The 24,370-nt window shown below is 40.6% G+C and overlaps 3 protein-coding genes across 4 annotated transcripts; all 3 read right to left on the bottom strand.

Annotated features, from left to right (window-relative positions):
• Positions 1-865: 865 nt before the first annotated feature.
• alyref (Aly/REF export factor) lies at positions 866-4,194 on the bottom strand. Of its 2 annotated transcripts, none has more exons than XM_082530684.1 (6): positions 3,800-4,194; positions 2,222-2,380; positions 1,981-2,128; positions 1,821-1,884; positions 1,549-1,738; positions 866-1,453 (listed from the first exon to the last, which is right to left on the bottom strand). In XM_082530684.1, the coding sequence occupies exons 1-6, from the start codon at positions 4,037-4,039 to the stop codon at positions 1,439-1,441; spliced, it is 816 nt and encodes a 271-aa protein (XP_082386810.1). In that variant the 5' UTR covers positions 4,040-4,194; the 3' UTR covers positions 866-1,438. The 2 variants fall into 2 exon arrangements, with proteins under 2 accessions (XP_082386810.1, XP_082386811.1); XM_082530685.1 differs by lacking the exon at positions 3,800-4,194 and adding an exon at positions 2,844-3,793.
• Positions 4,195-7,312: 3,118 nt separating this feature from the next.
• mcrip1 (MAPK regulated corepressor interacting protein 1) lies at positions 7,313-10,995 on the bottom strand. Its single transcript, XM_082529654.1, has 5 exons — positions 10,894-10,995; positions 10,156-10,251; positions 9,902-10,020; positions 8,137-8,241; positions 7,313-8,039 (listed from the first exon to the last, which is right to left on the bottom strand). The coding sequence occupies exons 2-5, from the start codon at positions 10,161-10,163 to the stop codon at positions 7,975-7,977; spliced, it is 297 nt and encodes a 98-aa protein (XP_082385780.1). The 5' UTR covers positions 10,164-10,251; positions 10,894-10,995; the 3' UTR covers positions 7,313-7,974.
• Positions 10,996-11,577: 582 nt separating this feature from the next.
• On the bottom strand, positions 11,578-14,210 carry ppp1r27a (protein phosphatase 1, regulatory subunit 27a). The gene is made up of 3 exons (XM_082531596.1): positions 13,439-14,210; positions 13,074-13,224; positions 11,578-12,435 (listed from the first exon to the last, which is right to left on the bottom strand). The coding sequence occupies exons 1-3, from the start codon at positions 13,872-13,874 to the stop codon at positions 12,315-12,317; spliced, it is 708 nt and encodes a 235-aa protein (XP_082387722.1). The 5' UTR covers positions 13,875-14,210; the 3' UTR covers positions 11,578-12,314.
• Positions 14,211-24,370: the final 10,160 nt, after the last annotated feature.

The following is a 24,370-nucleotide window of genomic DNA, read 5'->3' on the forward strand; positions in this document are numbered from 1 at the left end:
TATGAATTTTCTTTGTATGTGGTTCAAATAACTTAATGTTAAGTACAATTTAGAATAGTATTTTTACTGAGTGGGGACTTCTAGTTTTAGTATCTTTATACTTGTGTGACAGTGCATTTTAATTAATCGTGTATGAATTGCTATTGTTTATTTTTTATATGAGTTCAAATAAACTGCAAAACTACATTTCAGTCCATCAGTAACTCAAACTATATATGTAACGTTCTTATTTGTATTATGGGTAGACTATTTATGTTTTCTGAATGCATAACCTATACTTCACACTGAAGTGTGAAGCTAGCATCGAATTGTCACTTTTACCTATAAATCGTACTACGCTGCTATATGAGAACAATAATAATAATAATGATAATAGAACAGGATAAAACGTTTATATAAAAGTCGCGCAGATAAGATCAGATGATTTCCACGTATTACCTTGAAAGCCAACCGGAAACTGTTCTTCTGAACGTTTCACACTTTTTGCCCCGCAACGCTTCCGGGAAATATGCGCTTCGACACGCGTGGGCATGCAGATGTAGTTACCTTTTGTGGCTGTTTTTACACTACGTTCACTTCACGCCCTCTTTGGTTTTTAGTCACTTGATCACATCTGTAGCACAGCACATAAGCCTCTTTACAGACTTGAGATTTAATACACGCCTGTGTGCTTGCAAAAGGCGTGGTGACGAGCACATACTGAAAACTTAAAGGTATATAGCAGAGCAGGGTGCCATCTAGTGGCTGTACTTCAACAGTATCATTTTCTGCAGCAAATAGAGCACGTTGGGCCTACAACTAATGCGTGCATTACAATTAATCCAGTCCTCCATCTGCTAGTTAGCAAAGGTTTTCGAAACCCAAGTTCTAGGCCACTCCTTTTATTTTTCCATTTAAATGGCAAATCTGTATTTTACAGTTGTTGCAAGTTTCCAAAACAATGCAAATGTTTATTCCAAAATACAGAAACATCAGCAAATACAGGTCTTTAATCCTGATACGCTACAGGTGAAATAATACATTTTATAGTGAACTATAGTGCACAAGTAGACATATGACCAGAAAAAACAAAAAAACAAAGAAAAACAAAACCCAAACAAAGGGACATTTAATGTGGTTAATATGCACTGCAGGTTTTTATTACAATTGTTTAACTACAGGGTAGAAGAACAAACTGGGGAAACCCAGTTCCATAACCTACAGTTGAAACCATTTTTTTCCACCAGAAGAGAGAGGAGGAAAAAAATAAAAAAATAAAAAAAAAATCACAAACAAAACTGGTAAAAAACACTTTGGAGCATTTAAAACAAGAGGTGGGGCAATATTTTCAATCACATTAGAAGACAACCAAGTGTAAAATAATCTGCACATTTGTAACAGCCACCCTTCTGTGCAGACAGGAAGGGACGACGACCCTCAGGAGCTTGTTTTTACGTTCTTAGCTGGTGTCCATCTGAGAAAACAAACCAAGAGTTAATTAGACATGTGAGAAAATGGACAATCCGTTACTCAGAAGAAATCATATTTAAAAGTTTCAGGTAGACATACCCTGGCATTGTAGGCATCTAACTGGGCATCGAGCTCCTCTGCTGACAGCTGCTGCTTGCTACTACCGCCACGGCCGCCTCGTCCTCGTCCTCTAGGGCCACCTGCACCACGCCCTCCACGGCCTCTCTGCATGCCTCCAAAGCCGCCACCACCACGACTTCTGTTCATCATGCCTCCTCCTCTGTTCAGACTGAAGATAAAGGAGCCTTTACACATCGAGTCATCAAATGCATTTGCTGCCCCCTCCCAAACAAAAAGAAATATTAACGTACCCCTGCATTGGCCGTCTCTGTGTGTCGATCTGTGATGTGACGAGCTGAATGTTCATAGGCCGCCCTAAAAACACAAACACCATGAACCTCAAAATCTTTACAGAAGCAGCGAACTTTAAGAAACTGTTTATACTGGCAGGTCAAAGAACGTAAGACTTACCATCCAGTGGGATGCCGTTGTATTGCTTCATGGCCTTGAGCGCATCTGCCCTCCTTTCAAAGTGGACATCGGCAGTTCCCAGGCTTCTTCCTGATCGGTCGTAATGAACTGCGGCCTTTTTCAGAGTTCCAAACTCAGCAAAAAGTTCCTAAAAAACACACGCCCAAAACAATTGGTCCCTCTTGATCCAGACTGTTAAACACACCAACCCAGGCCAAGAATCACAAACAACTTAGAATACCTGAATATCTGCATCTGAGACCCCAAAGTCGAGATTGGACACGAGGAGCTTCCCTCCAGTTTCCACGCCAGCTCCTCCTCCACCTCCAGCAGCACCATTGAAGCCGCTGAAGCCGTTGTCGAACATGTCGTGCTGCCACTTATCTGGAAGCTGTTTAGGCTGCAACAGACGAAAGAGAACGCACCTGCTGACTTCAGGATCCCCTTGCCTCTGCTATTCACAGAGTCCACACGGCTGGGTGTTGGGGCAAGCAGGGGCTCCACTTCCAACATGGCCAGGGTGCTCAGGTCCCCCAAGAGGATCCCCACTATTCCCTGCCCACCCCAATCACTACAAGCAAGTGAATCGCTTCAGACATATAAGGACATACACAAGACAACTTAATATATATAGAATAATTAAAAGGCAAGGGGATGTCTTGTATACAACCTGTACATGCATACACTTTGGATACATTTTCTTTTCTTTTTTTTTTAAAGTACATGTCTTTTCAATGACCAAGTTCAAATGGAGCCAACTGATTTTATTATAGCCCACTCCCACCCATAATCTCTATGTTTAAACCCAAACAACCTCCCATGCTAGCTACAAAAATTGCCCACTGTTTTCTTGCCAGCTGCACCTCCACCAGAGGCCCTCCAGACATGATCCTCAGGGACACAGGGGGTCGCCGTCTGAAGCAGCGTTGCCTCCAGCGTTGCACCATGTTTTCCAGGCCCGCCCAAGAGTTCTTTACCAAGCCACGAAAAGGGCTTTCATGAAGGGGGAAATGTCCATAGGATGAGTGGGGAAGGGGATGTAAACAAACTGAAAGGGGGCCCAGCTATCCCCCCATCAATGAGCGTGGATTATCTGAGCGTCCATTTTGAGACACGCCATTTTGACTGGGGCTTTGTTTAGATATTCATTCACAATTAAGGAGTGATGATTTGCCTTAACATGAAAACTATCAGAGAGGAGGTTTAAAGTCCACTGATCCATCCAAACAGCAACAGCCACACCGGTTGAATAGCCACCAAAATGGGCCTTGCTGAGAAGAGCGTCAGCCACTCCCGAACAAAAGGCCGTCTGGTCGCTGCGCTGGGACTTGACCAAAAAAAAAAAAAAAAAAAAAGGAGGAAGGATTTTGCTCCCACGATAGTAGCGTGCGGGTAGACTTTGTCGTTGATGAGATTTCCTTTCACCATCAATTTGACACAAGAGGTGGAAAAGCACCGATATGGACCTTGGACGACTAGCTCTAAATTAAGGTGCTTGATTCAAAATGGCGCCGCTTCGGCCTTTACGATCCAACTTTAGCTAGTTAGCCAACACGGCTAACAACTGCTCTCTCCAAAAAGGGCTCCTCTTGAAAAAGGATGTAACACATACGGATTGTGGGAGAGGGGACACAATATGCATACAACTTCCATTAATGCTTAGCCGCCAATTATAGAGCTCTCCTCCGAAGGGAAAACTCGGCGGCTAGCAATCATTTTATTCGCTTGACTAGCAAGCTGGCTAGGGGATTAGCTACAGAACGACGTTAACCAGGCATTTTCAGCTTTGTCGAAGGCTTTTCCTTTAACTTTCTCATACCCTGCTGTAAGGCGTTGGTCTGCCTCTAGCGCGTTTCGGGATCTGTCGATTCCTCATCGGGCCGGATCCGCCGCCTCGGCCTCCAAATCCTCCACCGCTGATTCCGAGACGCCCGGGGCCTCCTCCTCCACGGCCGCCTGCGCCTCCGCGGCCTCGACCTCTCCCGCCCCGGACTCCACCTCTCTGCTGCCTGTTCTGCTTGATAATGTCGTCTAGAGACATATCCATTTTATCGGTCATTATGCTGCCCCAATAATGCTAAACTGTTAATGAAATAGTTAAAAAAAAGTAAAGCCCTAGACTTCAATGGTCCCTCTGCCTGCTCTTTCCTCTCTCTCCCCGACGACAAAACACAATGAGCAGACCTTTGCTCAATAAAGAAAAACAGTTTCGTCGCGTATCATACGTAGATATACGTCAACGCGTAGTAACAGCTTTCTGTCCAATCAGACTTTAGTACAAAGTTACCAACAGGGAATTGCTATTGTTTTGCTCCCCAGATGAGTATCGGTAAACAATTAACAGTATCGTCCGAAACACTAAATCTACAATTATTCAAATAATCTAAATATTAAATAAATTTACCGTTTTCACTGTAAATTTCATTATTTTGAGTTGTAGTTGAAAGTCTTCAGTACACAAACTACTACAGCTATGTGTGTATAAAATAACTGAAATAAAAACAAACGAAAAATAAAGAAAATGTACCACTGTTAGTCAGTTTGAATAAATATGTACATATTTGTGGCCATAACCGATCGTCATGGTAATTTTTTGGCTTTTAATGATTTCTGTGAACTGACGTTTTCCAGTGTGGAATGATTGTAAAGCACTGGCTAAACTATAGATATACACCCCACAATTGTCCAAACTGCACCTAAACCAGACACTGCCTGCTGACAGTTACATTGCACAAAGTGTTTGGAATAACGAAGAAGTAGGACCACCTCCAAATCACCTCACTTCACATAAAGTCAGTGGCTAAGTGGTTGAAACCTGGACACATTTGGTGTTTCAACAACTGGTTTTGGCATGGATAAACATAAAGCTGCTTCAATGGCCTTCCCAAAGCCCCACTTCAACCCTATTGAAAATCTGTGGACTACACTTAAACCTAAGTGCCAGGAAATCAAGCAATTTAAGTGACCTTTGCAAATTCTGCCCATAAGACTGGTCAAATGTCCACTTAGAATTATGCCAAAAATGTTTATGGCTAACAAAAGTGTGTTATCAAGGTGCAACTTGCTAAATTGTGGGGTGAGCCTGCATGTATACTTCTGCATACATAAATTCAAACTTGTGCGCCCAAATGGTGTTTTTTTTTTTCTCAAGTCATTAATGATGTATGGTGTACAATCATTCCACTGTGGAAAAAGAACAGTTCAAAGAAATAATTCATCAAAGTCCAACTGTGTGGATAACAATCTTTAATACAGCGCTTTGAATAAAAGCATAATTTTCCAAGATTGCTTTTTTAGAGCTTAGTAAACAGCTTTTTTACCCTCTGGATCAATTTCAGATTTTTTCCGCATTTAGAAATAGAAAATGCATTGAGTCATATGGTATCCAATTTTTAGGCACTGATGGTGTGATAACAGCTGCAGCTACACAGAGCTGTGCAGGTTGAGATTACCACACTCACAACTAGGTTTGGATATTTTAACAATGCCTGCATTCATCCAGTCCAATTCAATAAATTATTAAAGACATTTTTACCCTTGGCTTAGTTATCCCTTGCTGGCACAATCTGTCAGTTCAGACACAGTTATCTATCACCTATATATCCATCGATATTTTTAACCACACATCCAGTTCAAGGTCAGGCAGAGCTGAAAGTGGGCAAGGGGTGGGGTACACCATGCACAGGGTAACACAGAAACACAAATAACCATTTACACCCTTTTGACTACAGCCAGTTTAGAATCACCATTTGATCCAACCTGTATGTTTGGAGATTTAAAGCACTTAGCTAAGTTAAATTAATCAACAAGATCGAATTATCTACTGCACTAAATTAAACAAACAGCTGCAAATAATTAAGCTGCAAAATGGATCAGTATATAATGAGATGTTAAAAAAGCTCCTGTAGGTGTTATATAAATGATAATGGACTGGTTCTTATATAGTGCTTTTCTACCCTAGTTGAGCACTCAAAGCACTTTGTACAACATCCCTCATTCACCCATTCATTTCTATGCTTTATCTAACTCCTAAGGGCTTTCTATCAAACACTGACACACATTTACACTTCAATGGATGTATCAGAAAACAACTCTGGGTTCAGACTGGAGCACCCAGGAACCAAGCCAACAATCTTCTGATCCACCTCCTGAGCTACAGCCACCCCAGTACTATTATATATACACTATATTGCTCGTCTGTCTTAACACACATGTGAACTTGAGTGACATCCCAATTTTAATTCAGAGGGTTTAATATGATGTCTGCCCACCCGTTGCAGCTAGAACAGCTCCAACTCTTCTGGGAAGACTTTCCACAAGGTTTAGGAGTGTTTATGGGAATTTTGGACCATTCTTCCCAAAGCACATTTGTCAGGTTGGATGAGAAGTCCTGTCTTGCAGTCTAATCTAATTCATGCCAAAGATGTTCTGTTGGGTTGAGGTCAGGACTCTGTGCAGGATAGTCAAGCTCTCACTCATCCATGCCTTTATGGATTTTTCTTTGTGGTCAAGTTGAAACGGGAAGGGGCCATCTCCGAATTGTTGCCCAAAATGTCTTGGTATGCTGAAGCAACAGTTCTTTCACTGGAACTAAGGGGCCGAGCCCCAGCTACTGAAAATCAGCTCCACACCTTAATCCCCCGTCTACCAAACTTCACATCTGGTACAATGCAGCAGATAAGTACTGTTGTCCTGGCAACTCCCAAACCCAGACTTGCCAATTGGATTACCAGATAGTAAAGCGTGGCTCATCACTCCAGAGAACACGTCTCGACTGCTCTAGAGTCCAGTGGTGGCGAGCTTTGCACCACTGAATCTGACGCTTTGCATTGCACTTGGTGATGTAAGGATTCAGCGATCTGGAAGGTTGAGTGAATACTTTTGTCATTAAAGTGTATAAGACTGCCTTAAAAAGGAGGTTTTGAGAAATATCAGACCTCTAAAATGGTCATATATGTATGATTTCATAGTAAGATCACCCAACAAGGTCAAGCCTGGTTGTCTTTACCTTTGGAGTATCATCTGCTCCACCCTACACGTTGACTGTGCGTAAAGTGCCTTGCAAAGGGATACATCTAAATTGCTGACTTTTTAAATATTGGATCTGAAAAATAATAAAATACTATAATAATTAAAAAGAAAAACAATTAAAATAATACCAATACTGGTGAAAACAAAGGCTATCTGAACATTTTTGAGCAACAACTCTGGAAACTAGCTGAAAATAAACTGGATCAAAAACTAAATTACAACTCATGACCAATACATAACTAGAATTCTAATGTGATAAAAATACAGTGATGTATTTATGTAGAGTAAGTAAAACTACAAGTACTGTAAAAGTCTTTTTATTCAACATTTTGTTTCAAGGCTTTGGGAAAGAAGAGGGGAATGGGGGGGATTTATCAATACTTGGGGAGGCCCTCTACTTAATAAAGTCCGACCAAGGGCAAGAAAATGTATAATAAAAATGTTGGCTTTGTTTACACTCTGTTTTGGCTTTCAAAACTCGCCCATAAAGTGTGTGTGTGAATGTTCAATTACTTCTACACTTGCTTAATTAATGATAAACAAAATAAAACTACAAATAAGAAGTCAGCCCTTTCATATTTTCCTCCCATGTCATATTAGTAGTAGTTGTAGCGTCGCGTTTAAGACTGAAGTCTTTTGCGTCCTGTGGAGACAAAGAAAAGCTGAGGTACAAAGTCGGCAAATTTTGGATGAATCTTTGCATCGGTCTCGTCCACATATCGAATGCGACTGGAAAAAAAAACAGGAACTGAGAGAAATCCAACTTTTTCTTTTTAGTCAGTCTTGAGGGCGAAGGAAGAGAAGCTTTTCTATGGTCCAGAGTTTAGAAATTAGATTTGCATTCTGTGTTAGACTGACCAACAACGATAACTTTCTGGCTGACAAGAGGGCTGACGGAGGAAAAGTTCTCAAGGATAATGTATGGGAGAAAAAAAAAAAGCAATGGGATCATTAAGAGAAAGACTAGGACTTCTTGGAGTCTTGTGTGTTGCGTTTTTTGAGGTCACTCAGGTCCACTGGCGTGAAAGCTGCAAGAACGAAAAGGAAACGAGTAGTTAACCGGCACGTCCTTTACCGATTTCATCTTTTAGTGTGACAGAAAAATAAATATTTGCTGGAACTTACAATGTAAGTTAGGATTTGGGTTCTTCTCGACATACTCCTGTGGTCCACGGTCATTCCGGTCACTATTTTGCGTTGATCTTATGTCTCTGAGCACGCACTGCCAGGCTGCGAAATAAGCAAAGACGAATACGTTTTACTTAACGATGCATCTGAGCTGTGTGCTGGCATTTTCTAACTTGCAAAGCATTATTTCCAGACCTTTTAAAGTGCTTCAGTGTCGGAGCGTGGAAAATGAATTTTTGCCATCTTAAACCATCATCACTAAAGTCCTTTTAACAATGTTTTGGAAGTAATCACTGAATTTCAACTGTGGTCTGTGTTCACTAACAAAGGATGAGGAGCTACATTCCTGTTGTCTTACCATTTTATTTTACTCCTGTACAGTTGGCGTGGAGCACCTATAATTTCATTGTACATGTACAATGATAATAAAGGGCTATTCTATTCTATTCTATTCAAGCCTTTTCTCAGACTTGAAGGGCATTAGAGACCCACAGAGTTTTCCTTGTTTGCTGTGACATAAAATATGCTGGCAGGTGCCTGCAGATGAATAGTAAACAAATCCTCCAAACACTGATTTTGTATTATTGCATAAATTGTGGCAATCTTGCGTTGTCATCTGGTGCAAACACAAATACCAAGGGCTCAACCATTCAGCCCCTGCACCATGATTGGCATGACTGTGACTGGACAGCTGGGTAAAAAGCACACTGCAAGAATTTCTTTAGTGTGTGCACAACCTTAAGAGTGTCCGTTTAATGGTACAATACAGCTTATAAGTGTCATGTAGGCATTTATTGTTATGTCCAAGGGCATGCATGCTAATCTTGGTCACAGATCTGTCAGAGATCTGGTGCACAGCAAACAGGTCACAATAGACGAAGAATTCCTTTCAAGCAGAATAAAAATTTCCACTGTTTGTGTTTCTCCTCTATGCTTTTTGATCTGTTTTCTTTGTGTGTTTTGTGTGTGTCTCTCTTTTTGGAGAAGTCTTCAGTGGTTCCTTATCCCGATCAGCATGCACAGTGTGTGTTTTGAGGACTACACTCAAGTGTGTCTTTGTAGCATATGCATTGGCTTAACTCTCATAGTCCTTCTCTTTGTGTAGCCACAGAAATAGTGGACAGGCTGCCAGCTGGATCCCGTTTTGTTTATTGCATGTGGATAGGCAGATCAAGACTTAAAAATGGCTGTCATTCCACATTACTGTGCTGATCTATAGGTGGCAGTGGCACACAAAGATACTGATGTTCTGCAAGACAGACGATGGGTTTGTAGGCCTCAAAGAGACCTGGCAACTTCTGATGAATAATACTAAACCATGGAATTTAAATGACCAGCTTTGACAACAATGAATACAGACTAACCAGTTACAAATACTGCTCGTAATAAGTGTCCTTTGCTTTGTAGAGACAAACATTTAACAAAAAATGATCAAAATGCTGTTTCATTTTTAATATAATCAGCTTTCATGATTTAGAGGCTGTTTAATTTAATGTCTTGTGTAACCAACTTGCTATTTGTTACCCTATTAAGTATATGATAAATAATAATCTACTGTTATAGTTGCACAGTTTATAGTTAACTGAAAAGTAACCATTTTAACTCAACCTGAATGTGTCTTAGGTTCTGAAAGAATCTTCCTTTTCAGAATTAAATTCATTTGACAGGCAATTCAGTTTTAGTTTTCAAGGAGCTGCATTTAAAATCCTGAATGTTTTCATGAAGAGAGTTTGGCACATCATTGTTAGACAGGCATACTTACTGTCGTGTATAAAGCGCACATTTTCTTCATGTGCCGGGGTGAAGAGCTCCCCACTGTTAGTAGGGGATCTGGGGCTTGAAGTTCTCTTGTAACTGTTCACCATCCTGGGAGCTGATGAGCTTCAAAAAACATGGAAACGTTCAAATTAGCACCACAGCACACAGTCAATTCATCTTTTACTCTAAACTAAAGCTACCGCAAAAGCACTAATTAAATGTGATCACGGGTGTTTAAGTGCTTGTCTTTGGTCAAACCTGGTCATTCTGTTTGGAGTCTGTACTTGCTCCTCGCTCCTCTGTGGTGAGTGGAATATAAGTATAAACAAACGTCCAGAAGTCCTCAGCTCAGTCCTGCCAGTAAATAACAGCGACTGGGTAATTAATTCCCACATGACCTCAGAAATACTTTTTTCAGCATTGGTTACTTTTAAGCTAACTGTGTAGATGGTAGTAATTCTGGTTAGTGGTGTTAGCTAGCTTAACGCTCTTAAAACATAGTCAGTCATCCGATGAGTTCCAGTGACATTAGAGATATAACGAGTAAATCATTGTTGCTGAGATTAACTAGTTGTAGTAAAGCTAATGTCAGGCAGGAGTTTGAAAATGAGAAATATTGACGTTAGCTAAACAAGGAGCCATTGTTTACGTTTTGAGTCCAGTAGCTTCAGCAGTGTTAGCATCGGCTTACAAACCGAAACCCAGCGTTTTAGCCTTCCACTGCCATTAAAAACCATTGTATCTAAACCAGTTTGTATTTTAGAGATACGCGTGCCCCAGCAGTTATGTCTGTGGGGGCAAATAACAACATATTTTTCGACACGAGAATTTAGCATGTAGTTAGCTGACTGCTGAGTTTCATTGTCTTGTCGTAACGTTAGCTCGTAACAGCTACAATTTCATTCATTTCACTAGCGCAGGATAGGTATTAGAAAAAACAAACATATAGTGTATTTCCAGATGCACACTGAACGAGAGATAGGATATTCAACAAACCCGTGTATAAACACTCCTCCGGACGTGGCTGTATGGCGTTAGAGCTGGCTAAAACGTTGCCAATGCCAACCAAACATTTCCGGGAAAACAAACGGAAGTGATCCGTCCAAACCAGATGACTCAGGCAAATAAAAAAACAGGAAAAGCAAGCAAGCAAACAACAAACAAACAAACAAACAAACAAACAAACAAACAAACAAACAAACAAACAAACAAAAAAGATGTTGGTTTGTTGCAGGTAATTATTACTATTAATATTATTATAGGCTATTTTATTTATTTATTTTTAGCACTCATTATCCACAGCACAGAGCAGAGAGAGCGGAGAAATAAAACACAAGTGCTGGTCCAGGCCCCTGCAGCCTTTCAACAGATGGATTGCCCGGTCAACCAAGTGGTTGCTCTTCATTTAAGAAACCAAGTGTTCCTCTGAGTCACTGTAAAAGTGTAAACAAACAAACAAACAAACAAACACACAAACAAACAAACAAACAAACAAATCCTCAAGCGTATTTTAACCCTTGCGTCACAAGGTTGTGAGTTAGTTAAATACCAGATAGTAGCTTTCTAGAAAATGCCAGTGATTGAAGTACTTTACTAGTGATGGCACGAATAACTCTATGAACTTTGTAGTTCTTGAAATGTAGTTTCATTTTCCTTAGAGAGACCACAACAGAAAGTCAGTCAAATTAATAAAAGGCTTCTTTATTTATGAAAATATACAAAAATAATAACTGAGCAAAAACATAATAAGATTTACACTGCTGGCATTTATATTCTTATACCTAAATAAATGAAAGTAATGCATTAGGGGAAACACTGCAGGGTTACAAAGCTTGTACAAGCTTGCGATTTGGTGATTTTTTTTCTTTTTGATTGATGATTGACTGATACTAAAGTATCAGTATCCATTTTTATGATCCTCTTACTGCCCAGCAGTAAAGAAACTCTTTCTATGAGACACAATTTTCAGAGTTCATCCAGCAATGTAAAAACTGCCTAACACTAACACATCAGATAAATAACCCAAACTGAAATAATCCTGAAAGTCAAACATTTCTCCAGACAGTTAGACTATACGTGACAAAAAACATGTTTTGCTTCCACGTTCCATGTTACGCCATAGTGCTGAAACTGGTAGTATGACAAATATACACATAAAAATAAAGTCAAATATAATGAAATTAAATAAAAATAACCACCAGGGGGGAAAAAAGCTTACTGGAGTATCACTTTGAGGCAATAATTTACAATAATACACCTGCAGGTGTTTGTACTACAGTTTTGAAACTAGCAAACACAATCTTGCTTTACGGGATCGGTCGTGAAGTGAGCTGTGGTGGATATGTTCTGCTCCGGCTCCTCATCTTCTTCTTTCTGTAATCTTTGTTTGCTTTCCTTTGGACCCGCCCGGTATCCAATCAGACGCAGCCAGTCTCAAACAGTTTGGCGAGGTCTTTGCACTCTGGGTCGATGAGGTCTGCGGGTTTCTCTCCATTTTCATTCTCTGCCTCTGTGCTGGCGCCCATTGATAGCAGATATCTGAGTAGAAAATGAAGTACATATTGATATTTAAACATATTACAAAAGTGCATGAATACATGCCATCATTAATCATTAGTGCATCTAATTTTTTAAATAGATTTTAGATTTGTAACATTTGAATATAGAGTCAAGTTTCAAAGTTGTAGTGGTGAATCTCTGTTAATTCCCTTCCCAGAAATGTTCTCCACTTCAGCTAATCTGATGCTTCTTTCATGCTGAATGGTGTGCACTGTGATGATGATGGTATGATGGTGATGTCACTTTTTCATGTGGGTGCTGCTTGTTTATGCCAGCATCAGCTGTCACATGCAAACTACATGGGTCATGTAAAAATAGGTTTTGTCTGCAGAGTTTATTTTTGTAGCACATTTGTATATACTACAGGTGCAATGGTTAACACATTTCCTTGGCAAGCGAAAGGTTGCTGGTTCGATTCCAGCTGGAGAGACAAGTCCCCTTTGTGCTTGCATCAGAAAGGGGATCTAAAGCTCTGTCGAATCAAACATGCTGAGCTATGGGCTGTGGCGTCCCCTAGTGGCAAGAGAGTAACCGCTTCTTTTTTTCCCTTCTAATAACCCTCCAGCTTCTCTATATTTACATCAGTGTACACTTTTGGTTAAAAAGTCACACGTTACCTGGCAATTTCTGGGTAGCCGTCACTGCAGGCCATGTGGAGCGGCGTCCAGCCGTCCTCGTCTCTCTGATGGACATCGGCGCCATATTTGACCAGCAGCTTCACCACCTCCAGGTTCCCCGTTAGCACAGCTTCATGCAGTGCTGCCATACCTGCACAGTGCAGTAATAATCAGTTCCCTTACAGCCAATGCGGTTAGCACAATGTTTAACATCAAAGCTCTCAGTCATTAGTGAAGCTAGTACTGCTTTTACCAACAACAATAATATATATATATATATATATATACATATGTTTTAAGAAACTTTGGATGTGAGTACCTGCAGATAAAAAACAGAAGATCAAAGCTGTGGAGATATTGCTCACCTGAGTGGAAAACTGTATCCACACGAACTTTCCTTGCTCTCATGAACCGACCAATCTGCTCCAGATCTCCCCGTCTAACAATATCCTGGAAGATGATGTCATTGGGGAAGTGCACTGTCCTCTTGGCAGGTGTGACAGGAATTACAGGTGCAGGCTTTTCCTGTGCTTGTGTGCCACATGTTGAGCTGTACCGTGACCCTTTGCTGTATGAAGGGACGTATGCTGACGCAGGCTTGTAAGTGGACGTGTGGTGTGACGGGGTGTAATATGTGGTGCTGTACTGTGTCGGTTTGTACTTTGATGCGGACGTGTATGAAGATGTGTACGGTGGCGGTGTGTAATATGAGGGGGTGTACTGGGTGGTAGTGTGGTAAGTTGGTGTGTACTGTGAGCTGCGTGCGTACGTAGACGCCGGCACACGGTAGCTGTACTTCATGCCTGCAATGGTTGCAGCTTGTCTCCCTCTAGTCTTTTAGATCAGGAGGAGGGAAGTGAGAAATCCAAGGGAATGCAACAATCCAGTAAAAAGACCAGTATCCTTTGCTCTATGTCCTATTTGTCCCCAAATGTCCTTTATCCTTTTACTTTATAGCCAGAGTAGCTCCTGCGAGCACTTGTCAAATCCTTTACTTCGTTCTGCTCTGTCCACATCCACTTCTTTTCGCTTGTGTGGTCATCCTTTTTCTCACCAGATGCTCATTTCTCTTGCCCAAATTACAATTTAGCCGTTGCACAGTATTATTTGCTGTTGCACAAGGCTGCGCTCTTTTGGGAGCAAGCAGGAGAGGATCCTTTTATATCCTCTGTAGTGCTATTTCAAGGTCCAATATCCAGTGACTTCAGCTTACAAATGAGTGGCCCTTGCGCGCCTCCTCCCACTGTGTGGTCACATGGCCACTGACACTGCACTCACCAAGGGATCATAAAAAATGTTGACAACCAAAATGTTCTCCTCACCCGAGACTTAAATGTTCCCTCGTAAACATCGAAACTATGGTAAACATGATTGGTAAATATTGCCCCGAGGAAGAAGACTGGACCTCAGTGGCACGTGTGATTTCCCAATCATGCAGTCGATCTGTCTGCTTAAATTATATCTTATGGTGCAGTGTAATTGTAGGTATACTAGAGTCATTAAAAATAGTGTTTTTACTTTGTGTGCCCTTGTTCTTTCTCATATTACCCGTTGACCTAAAGGACACTTCGTGCTTGCCCTTTGCACCCAGACTAGATAAACCATCTTCTGAAGAGGTCGCATGTGGGCATGTAGCCATGACCAGCTGAGGAGGCAAATGATATGTAACCTCTTCCCGCAAATGTCACTAAAAAGTCACAAGGTTAAAAGAAATGCAGCTATTTACAACAAAACATCTGCTAAAAAGTGTCAACCAGAAAAGCTCCCTCAACTGGAAGCACGTAAAAACCCACGAATTCAGACTGTAAGCAGGATGTTTAAATGTGGACCAGCAGGCTCACACCGTGGAGTCAAATGCATACTGTATGTGTAAAATGGTGGTGGAATGCTGTGGTAGTGGGCCCAGCTGTCCAGATTTCTAAGTGGGGCAGAGCTGGTTATAACTGGTTCACAAAACCTTTGGAAGTGAGACTTGGGCATTTCACAGATGCTGCCAGTGTAACAGAGGAACGAGCTGATGGATGCCATCCTCAGGATTTTGATTTTCCAAGGTCGGCCATTCAAGTTGCACACGCTTGAATGTTTGGGCTTCATATTTTTGCCATTTTTACACTGTGTATAATTCAGTTTTTCATTTTCACACACCATCAGAAATGCTTTAAAGTGGCTAAATATAGAAAACATGTTATTAGAACATCACACAATATTTAGGAACAGTCTTTAAAAAATCTTTCCATTGAGGTTGTACACAACTGGAGGAGGTAATAATCAGTTGTGTAATAATCATGTTATTCATCACTTCTTTCTTCTTCCTACTGATATCTAAAGTGTGCGTGTGTGTGTGCGCACAAAAACAAAGAAACTTCAAACACCCGTTAGTATCTGAATGTGCCAGCTGCCAGGTTTCACCGTCTCTTATGGCACTAGGGGGGCGGGGGGTTCAAGGGTGTCCCTGAACAATAATGATGCCCCTTCCAGCTTCTCCTGCTCTTGCTATGCGGCAGTGTTCTCACCAGAAAAAACAGGCACCAAATGTCAGAGTGAGGTTTCACACTTTATGACTTCTTGCTATACATAGAGTCAGGCTGCCTTTCCATCGCCTACCTGCTCTTTAGAGTTCATGTTATGATCTGTCAAATTACCAACAAGTCAGAGCTGAAAACATTCAGGAGAATGGAAAGTGGTAAACACTTTCCACAAGACTGATGGGAAACAGACTATTCTTATCTTCTTGTCTTTTTAGTTCGGTGGCAAAATTTATATGAGGTTGCCCCCTCCCTAGTAGAACCTCTTAGTCCCTATAAATAATATGCAGTAAAATAAAATAAGTGACGTTCCCTTGGTTCAGGGAGGTTGTGCAGGAATTGTGACCTAAAATGATCTACTAAAAGAAATCAGACCTCTGCCAAGGCAGAAAGCTCATTCACTGGGAACAGTAATTAATTTTAAATATATATTTTTTGTTTTCTTTGTTCTTTTTGGGCATAATTTAAGAAGTTTGTAGTATATCAACATCTGATTGGACAAACATTGTGTAGGAGTAGGTAATGGAAAATAGGACACTGGACATAAATAAGTTGAGTTATTATATAATATTACACCAAAGCAGCTCATTGTCTGCTTTGCATTCTTTCTGAAAATGCTACCTTTAAAGATGTAACACATTTTGGATTTAAAAGAAAGGCAGATGTGAGGTCAGAGGTCAAACATGACATGATACTTGGATGCAAACTATGATGTTATATTTAGAATCTCCATATACCAGTATTCTTGCCTAAAAGCTGCCAATAGAAAGGCAGCAGAATTTTAAACATAGTTTTAAAGAAGACATATTCTATTCTATTCTATTCTATTCTATTCTATTCTATTCTATTCTATTCTATTATGAATACGACTTTTTATAAAAAGACAATCTATGAAAGTTTGTCTCTATCTGACCTTGAGGTCAGAAGTCAAATGTAACTTTCTATTCATTATGTTGACAATACAAACCACACTTGTAAAAATCATAGGTTCTAAGTTCTACTGCTTTTTCACAATTTTTGACCGATAAATCATTAAGTTGACCTTGAGGACCTCTGTTGATGTAAAACAAATTTCTAATACATTGCTGCCGTGACCCTGCTGTAACAGCCTTACAAAGTTGAATTAGAATTCTTTCAAAATTCTTCGAGCCATTGTGTATACAGAAAACCCATGACCTCCTTGGTGGAGGTAATGGTATTTGCATTGTTTTTCAACTCCCTCTGTGGTGTTATACTGTAAATGTGGTCGGAAGGCCCTGAGCTCATCGATCCCAACACGTGGCTTTGTTTTTTTGTGATGTAATAGTCGCTTCCTATTATTAAAATAAAATTGAAAAGGGAAAGCACATTGTATGGCTTTACCTTCCAGTCTCAATGAATTAACTTTCATTTGTCATTGAATTTGTTGAATTACAAGCAGCAGCCTTCTGACATTTAAACAATGAAAAGACAATGTTCCAGATTTTACTTAATAAAAATTTGGCATTAAATAAAAAAAGAAAATGACCTAAATCACACTGCGCACACAACCACATCGAAAAGCTGAAGTTTCTAAAGTCGAAACCATGTTATTGTTTTTCTTCAAGAGTTGGCCAATACATGCCGCAAAGACCGCCAGCTACGCGCGCCTCCACACTCCTCCGCCTCACGTGATGCAGGTAAGTGGCAGGTTGGATGTGATGTCTAAAAATAAGAGCTGTGAAGCGTCCTGACTGTGTATAGCATGTTATGAATGCGGGCTGCCACCCTCATAAACAGTGCAGTTTAGAAAGGTCAGTGTAACACAAGTAAGTCACATTAAGTTTTATTTTGATAATTCTGACTGAATAATCATAGCTCAAGCCAAATTTAGTTGTCTGCTCCTCTTATTTGGCTGTAAAATCCTTTTCTCATAAATCAGCCTGCTGTGCAAGACATATGCAGTGCCATGGGTGACAACAGGGTCAGTTGGTATGTTACAGACCTGGATCGCTGGATGGTAAGCGCTGCAGGGATTAGTGTCTGTCTGGATCTCCACAGGCCCAATGAGAAATACTCACTCGGTCTGAGAAGTATCCGGTTACGGCACGCGCGGTGGGCTGAAAAAAAGGAGCTGTAATCTAAATCAGGATGCAGTAATCCTTTGTCATTTAGTGAAAAGAGTGCTGTGGAGGTGGATCTTGGGAAAGTCAAAGTGAGAAGCTCCAGCAAAATACACCAAATCCTGCTTGCTTGAACTGCGTGAGTTAGTGATATCTAGTGTCAAGATAAGAAAAACAAACACATTATGGTTTCTAGATGTTTAGTATGACACAAATACAGAAAAGCACATCACAAATCCACAATAATAAAAGCCTACAAACAAACTGACGCTTTAAGACATCCAACATTGCTTTTTAGCCTTGTCCTTTGTTCACAGAGATTTCTCCAGATTCTCGGAGTCTTTTGATGATATTATGAACTTCAATTTAATCCAAAAGATTATTTAAGTTATTTCATTCACAGTTTAATTTAACTATATAGCACCAAAAAGTAGCAACTCTACTGCAGATGATGAAGCATTAAAAGTCCTTGAAATTTTACATTGAGAAACATTATTTTTTAATTGTTCCATAATTTATGAACAGTTTTTGCAATTGGTGAACTTGTGCCCATCGTCTGAGATAATCAGCCTCTATAAGATACTTTCTTTCATACCCAGTAATATCATTTAAACATTTGACATGTTTTATGTCTTCTGTTGTGGGTTCATGATATTTGTATATCACTGCATTCTGGTTTCCTTTTTGTTTTCCATTTTGCAAGCATCCCAGCTGTTCTGAATTTAGGTTGTTTGCACAGCAGCTTATTGTTAATATCTTTGATTTTGCTCAGAGAGGTCCACAAACTATAAGTTTGCACATTGGAAATACTGAGAACTGACCTTTAAAAATGAAAAACTGCAGACTACACTCTCTGCAACTTTGTCTGCTTCCCAAAAATGAAAATCACTGCTGTGATGCACTGGAGGCAATCCAGTGGCTATTGGAGTAACACAAGTGCAAGGGGGCATGAAAGGACTTCCTGGGATTGATTTAATTATAGCAGCAATGCTGACAATGGTCCAGAGGTGGATGAGAAGATGCTATTAGGTGGAAAGATGGGCCAAATCTATATTGGAATAAAGTTTTAGATGTTTAGAGGCCAATTCCTGGGACTTTTTGATCATGCCTTGTGTACGTTCTCTGGGAGTGCATCACATGCCCGTTTACCCTCTTCTTTTCAGTCAAAAGCAAAGTCAGTCAGTGCCTCTGGGGTGACATACCCATAACTTCTATTCATTGTGATATTTTTGTCTGAAGCTTATTAGGTTGAAATGAAAAAAATAAAGACAAAAATAAAATCAAGCAAACAAAGTTCTTTCAAAGTATCTTAAAGTAAACCAACACAGAGGGACTAAATACCAATGTTTCTAAGTAAAGGTTTATTTTATTGAGCAGCACACATTAACATGAATGCTGACGAGATCAAAAATAATTCATAAACATATTCACACAGAGTCTCGTGAGCAGATTACATGAGCCAAGCAAAACTAAATTGAGCCATTTGCTGTTGAAAATGAGACCAACTGCCATCTGGCCCTGCATACATGGCGCGACCGTCGTGGCTCCCATTCCTCTGGACTCTTAGTTGCTGAAGCCCTCCAGTCATGAGCTCATGGTTTCCATGAGAAATGGTCCATATTCATTACTACAGACTGATTTTTTAATAATAATATAATGTTGTTTTTAAGCTAATAGCATTGCAGGTTTCACAGCAATAACATATATAATAAAAAGTAGATGTGCACAATATAAAATCTTTTTTAATTTTATCAGAGGACACACCTAACCCGAAATTCAGTGTGCTATTCCACATACTGCTCTTTTCATTACAGTAACTGAATCAATGAATTGTGTCTTTTTGTATTTAATCGATAAAAACAGCACAGATCAGCTGAAGCTGTGTTATCAGGGCCATTTTATCAGAGCTCTGTGCAGTTCATCTGTGCATTATGCAGTTTAACATACTTTTAACACATTCATTAATACCACGAATATAATTTAGACCTAAACATAACAGGTGCTATCAGTGTGTGTGATTGAGCACTACACTCTGTGTACACTAACTGTATTAACACCCTGCTAGCACTGTGTTGGACCTCCTTTTGATCAAGGTGCTGGAAACATTCCTCAGAGATTCTGGTCCATATTTACATGATAGCAGGACACGGTGGCTGCTGATTTGTCAGCTGGGCATCTCTCGTCCCGCCACATCTTACTGGTGCTCAAAAATGCAGCAACAATACTCACGTAGGCTGTGGTGATCAAATTATGCCCAAGTGTGCCAAAAAAATACACTTGGGCATAAGTGGACATAGTCAGAGTCAAAGGTATTCGCATACCTTGGAATATGGTGTTCTGATTATTTGAGTTGCTATTGGCTGAACAGCAGTTCTCACTTCCACTTTGTTGGTGCCATATGATTGGTTGATTAGATCTTTGTGTTTAATGTCCAGCTGAAAAGGTGTACCTAACAAAGTGGCATCAGTTGCACATAGCATAGTACATGCATGCAAAAGCTTATCCGTTGTTCAAATGTTAGCAAAGCTAAGAGAAGTTTCCTACTGACTGTGCATGTGCCCACAAAAACACTTATGTTTCCCTTGTAGCCCAAAATTTAAAGGCTTCTAATGGAGCTGTGAAAACAGTCTCAGGAGAGAATCCACGGTCTGCTTAGAAAAGCAGTCAGCATGTCATCCGAATCAAGGATAACGCATCTGATTATGAAGCTGCTACGTCAGTGAGGGATGCTGTTGCTGACATTGTGTGAAGAATGCTTCCCCGCAAAATGGCACTGCAGCTGTCCAGGGCACAGAGAGAGTCTGAGGGATCAGACCGAGAACAGATGGAAGCGGGAGCAGTTTGTGAGAGGATAGGGTTACCTTAGCTGAAGCCTGCATTCATGGAAAAGGAGGTCAGAGGTTAAAAAATCTCCATACATGTGTGTAATTCTTTGATGCACGATTGCATAATGAGTCTGCGTGTTTAAAAGTGGAAACGATCAGCTAAGAAGACGTCAGTCCGGTGAACCTCTGCTTTTTCTGACCAGGTTGCTCAAGGTTATGAAGAATTAATTTCCTGGATTTGGGAGAGCTTAAATTATTAAGGATGGAGGGCATCAAACAGGTGGACTCACTGAATGTAACCTTTACTCGCCATACGAAGGACAATGGAGAATCAGTCTTCCACACATGCCTTTAGCTTGCAGCCTTTGAGCTTTGATTATTTCCAATCAGGAAACTGCAAATGCACATTATATAAAGACATTATTTTGCCATTCTCTCATCTCATATAAAGCTCTTCTCCAGAAGCACTAAGTGTGTTTAAATTAGCTGTGGTTTTACTAAAAGTAACCTCGAGGTCATTTAAGAGGAAGCTTAAAAAGGACAGAGGTGTTTAGTTTTTGCAATTGCATAACCATCCTTGCTTTATAACGCTGTTTAAGAGTGCATTACTGCCACTATGTAAAAATGATCTCTTTCTATATATCTGCATATATCAGTGAAGGTCTTTAAAATCACAACAAATGCATCACTTCACCCAAAAATGCTCGACTACTGAGCATGCAGAACAAAAAAAAGGCAAAGAGTAAATAATAATTTTTGTAAAAGCACAATGAATGAGGCACTTCTTAACAACATCTGATGCTTTAACTGTTATAGCTGTCGCTACTCTGACTCCGTTATTGTGACAATAAATAAACAGATTCACAATAGAAATTTTATATCAGTGTCTATAGACTTTTTGAAAGAATGCTGATTATTTTTTAACTTTGTTTATTACAGGGGTGTCAAACTTAAGGCATGGGGGCCAGAATAAGCCTGGCAAAGACTCCAGTCCAGCTTTGGGAAATGTGAAGGAGTGCACAGATTTTTAACTTTTAAGTGGATTGTCATGAATTGCAGTTTTTCCAACCAATATCGACTCCATCCCCATCCCCATTCATACTACACCAAAGTAGTTAAGTAATGATCAAACTTATGATCAAAGGTAAATCCAACATACATTAGAGAAGTGGACATAGAGTGCTCAACCACACACTTCCATACACTTCCATATACCTACTGAATGTGAACTATAGCTGAAAAAGTAAACCTATAAACGTATATGAAATTTGCCCAACGTTTTTGGGAGTGATATTAACTACTGATTGCAAGGGTGACAAGAAATAAGATTGCTGGTAGGGATACTCCTTTTTTTAGTTACCTTTTAACTTTATCAGACAGTGACAATATGCCACATTTAGAATAATTACACCATGGCTGGGGATCCTTTGCAGGAAGAAGGAAGCGGCGGTCTACACGATGACCTCACTGCTTCATCTGAAGACCAGAAACAGCACTGGCTCCATAAGGCCAAGGAAAAGACAGGATATTCCCAGAATGCATTTCACAGGGGGCAATATGCTAATATTAGCACAGCAGCCAATGGCAGTTCAAGAGTTGTGCTCCAGATACACGAGGGGGCTGGATCAGGTTACGTGGCTGAGACACAAACAGCGTACGTGCAGCACAGAGAAAGTAGACAGAAGACTGTACTGGGCCTGCTAGACTAATCCATCACTCCAGACATATGTATGCATATAGCCAAGCCCCTTTCCTTATTCGCCACATAATGTCCACCCTAAGTCTGGATCATGTGACTGTTGTACTGTACTCCCTGGGGGTGGTGCGACATGCCTCCTTCTAATAGGAGTCCAAAAGGTCAGTCAGGTTACCGATTGGGCTCACAGGTCATAACTTTAGGAGCAGTAGTAAATCCTCAGGCTGCCCCTGATACAGTTTAGGATCTGAAGGCAGAGCAGGACCATCCTTGGGCAAAGTGTACAGTGACTGAAATGAGCGGCAGGAATTCACTCCAAGCATTTGCACACTGTCTTCTAGCACATGCTCAGGTTCAAGTGGGTAATGGTGACTTTGCTGTTTTGCCTTTTCACGTATCGAAAAACAAGTCAAGTTCTCTGTCTGCTGTTGATTAAATTCCAGCAGCTGTGAGGCTCAATACTGTAGTGGTTTACACGTTTGCTTAACTCAGTCATGTTGGATGGCCGCCCTTCCCTGAGTCTGTTTCTACTGAAGGTTTCTTCCTGTTAAAAGGGCGTTTTTCTTTCCCACTGCTACCAAGTGCTTGCTCAAAGACGGTTATTTGATTGTTGTGGTTTCTCTCTATTATTATAGGGTCTGCCTTAAGGTGACTTGAGCTCTAAATAAATACAAATGAATTGAGAGGAGGAGGAGACACGAATCCCTTTGGGGGTTGCTTCAGGAAGGGCACAAAAACTGCCAAATCAAACATGCCGAGCTACCCGCTGGGGTGACACCTTGTGAATAAGCTAGCAGCCAAAAGTAGCTCCAGTTTATTTCTAATGATACTGTATAACTTACACTTCTGATATTAATGTAACACAGTATCAGTTCCAGAGTGCGTGATCGCTGCGGCTCAGAATACACTGTTCCCCCATGTCAAGCTCAGCCTCCTGGTTAAGTAACTTGATTAATAAACCACAGGTTCACTGAGGCACTGCTCTATCCTCAGAGCAGAGGTGGGCTTTCATTTTGGCACCTCGGAGCTTGAAGACATTTCTATTTGCCTCAGAGGACCTTGCAGAATCACCCTGGTGTCACATATGCACACATGCATGAAGCAATAAGCAAATTTTGAAGTGATGGAGGAGGAGATTTTAGAGTTTTTTATTTTTTATTGATCACAGTCGTAGACATGCAAGTTTCAGATGGATGGTTATTAAAGATTGTTTGAGTTGGTGGCAAGCTTTTAGCGTTAGCTTAGTTTGTGTAACAGATTCCCGCATCTGCTGTGTGGTGTTCCTAAAAACCTCGCGTTGAACAGCAGAGCCTCATAATCCAGACTGTCGACAGGAGTTGCAGCAAACGAAGCGAACCCAACGTATGCCACCCGTGAAAATGAGGAGAGGGAACTTTTGTCATCCATGACAGAAGTCATAGATCTATAGCTGTCTCGGTTTTAAGATCCTAGTAAACATCCTATTTATAGCAGGCACTTTTACTGGTGAGTTTTTGTTTTGGATTTAATATTAAGTTCATGTTTAATTAATAATTCACAGATGTCTGTTATTGATCATTTCAGGATTATCTATAAACACATTTTATGTGGTGGAGTAACATCGTGGCTTCCACAAAACACAAGGATGATCTGATATCCTCGTGTTGGTGTTGTTCCCAGACCATCATGAAAATGTTGTTCCAGGTTCAACAGCTTGGACGAGTTTACGGACACTGTCACCTCCTATATCCACTTCTGTGAGGACAGCATTGTGCCATCACGCACCAGGGTGAGTTATAACAATGACAAACCCTGGTTTACTCCTAAACTCAAAAAGCTGTGGCTGGAAAAGAGTAAGGCGTTCAGAAGCGGAGACAGGGACTGCTACAGAGAGGCCAAGTACAGTACATTGCCAAACATCAGCACTCTGAGAAGATGCAGCAGCAGATCTCAGAGAATGACTCGGCCTCCGTGTGGAAAGGTTTTAGGAATATTACAAACTACAAGCCTAAAACCCCCCACTCCACTGATGACTTGCTCTTGGCCAACACCCTCAACGACTTCTACTGTCGTTTTGACGAGCCATCAGGCAGCCTTCACACCTCCAACGGCCCCAACAATAGAGACACTTTGGACACTCATTCCCCCACCTCCCCCCCCTCCATAGAGCCATCACCACCTTCAAACTGTT

Source organism: Aulonocara stuartgranti (assembly GCF_965226115.1).
Source record: "Aulonocara stuartgranti genome assembly, chromosome: 4".
NCBI lineage: Eukaryota > Metazoa > Chordata > Actinopteri > Cichliformes > Cichlidae > Aulonocara > Aulonocara stuartgranti.

Coding starts and splice junctions, on each gene's coding strand:
- alyref (XM_082530684.1), bottom strand. CDS start 4,039: ATGACCGATAAAATGGATATGTCTCTAGACGACATTATCAAGCAGAAC. Junction 1,885..1,980: donor CAACGGCATCCCACTGGATG/GTAAGTCTTACG, acceptor TTGTGTTTTTAG/GGCGGCCTATGAACATTCAG. Junction 1,739..1,820: donor CAGAGACGGCCAATGCAGGG/GTACGTTAATAT, acceptor CTTTATCTTCAG/TCTGAACAGAGGAGGAGGCA.
- mcrip1 (XM_082529654.1), bottom strand. Junction 8,242..9,901: donor TGTGCGCTTTATACACGACA/GTAAGTATGCCT, acceptor CTTATTTCGCAG/CCTGGCAGTGCGTGCTCAGA. Junction 8,040..8,136: donor CCCAAATCCTAACTTACATT/GTAAGTTCCAGC, acceptor TCGTTCTTGCAG/CTTTCACGCCAGTGGACCTG.
- ppp1r27a (XM_082531596.1), bottom strand. CDS start 13,874: ATGAAGTACAGCTACCGTGTGCCGGCGTCTACGTACGCACGCAGCTCA. Junction 13,225..13,438: donor GGATACAGTTTTCCACTCAG/GTGAGCAATATC, acceptor TGCACTGTGCAG/GTATGGCAGCACTGCATGAA. Junction 12,436..13,073: donor GGCTACCCAGAAATTGCCAG/GTAACGTGTGAC, acceptor TTTTCTACTCAG/ATATCTGCTATCAATGGGCG.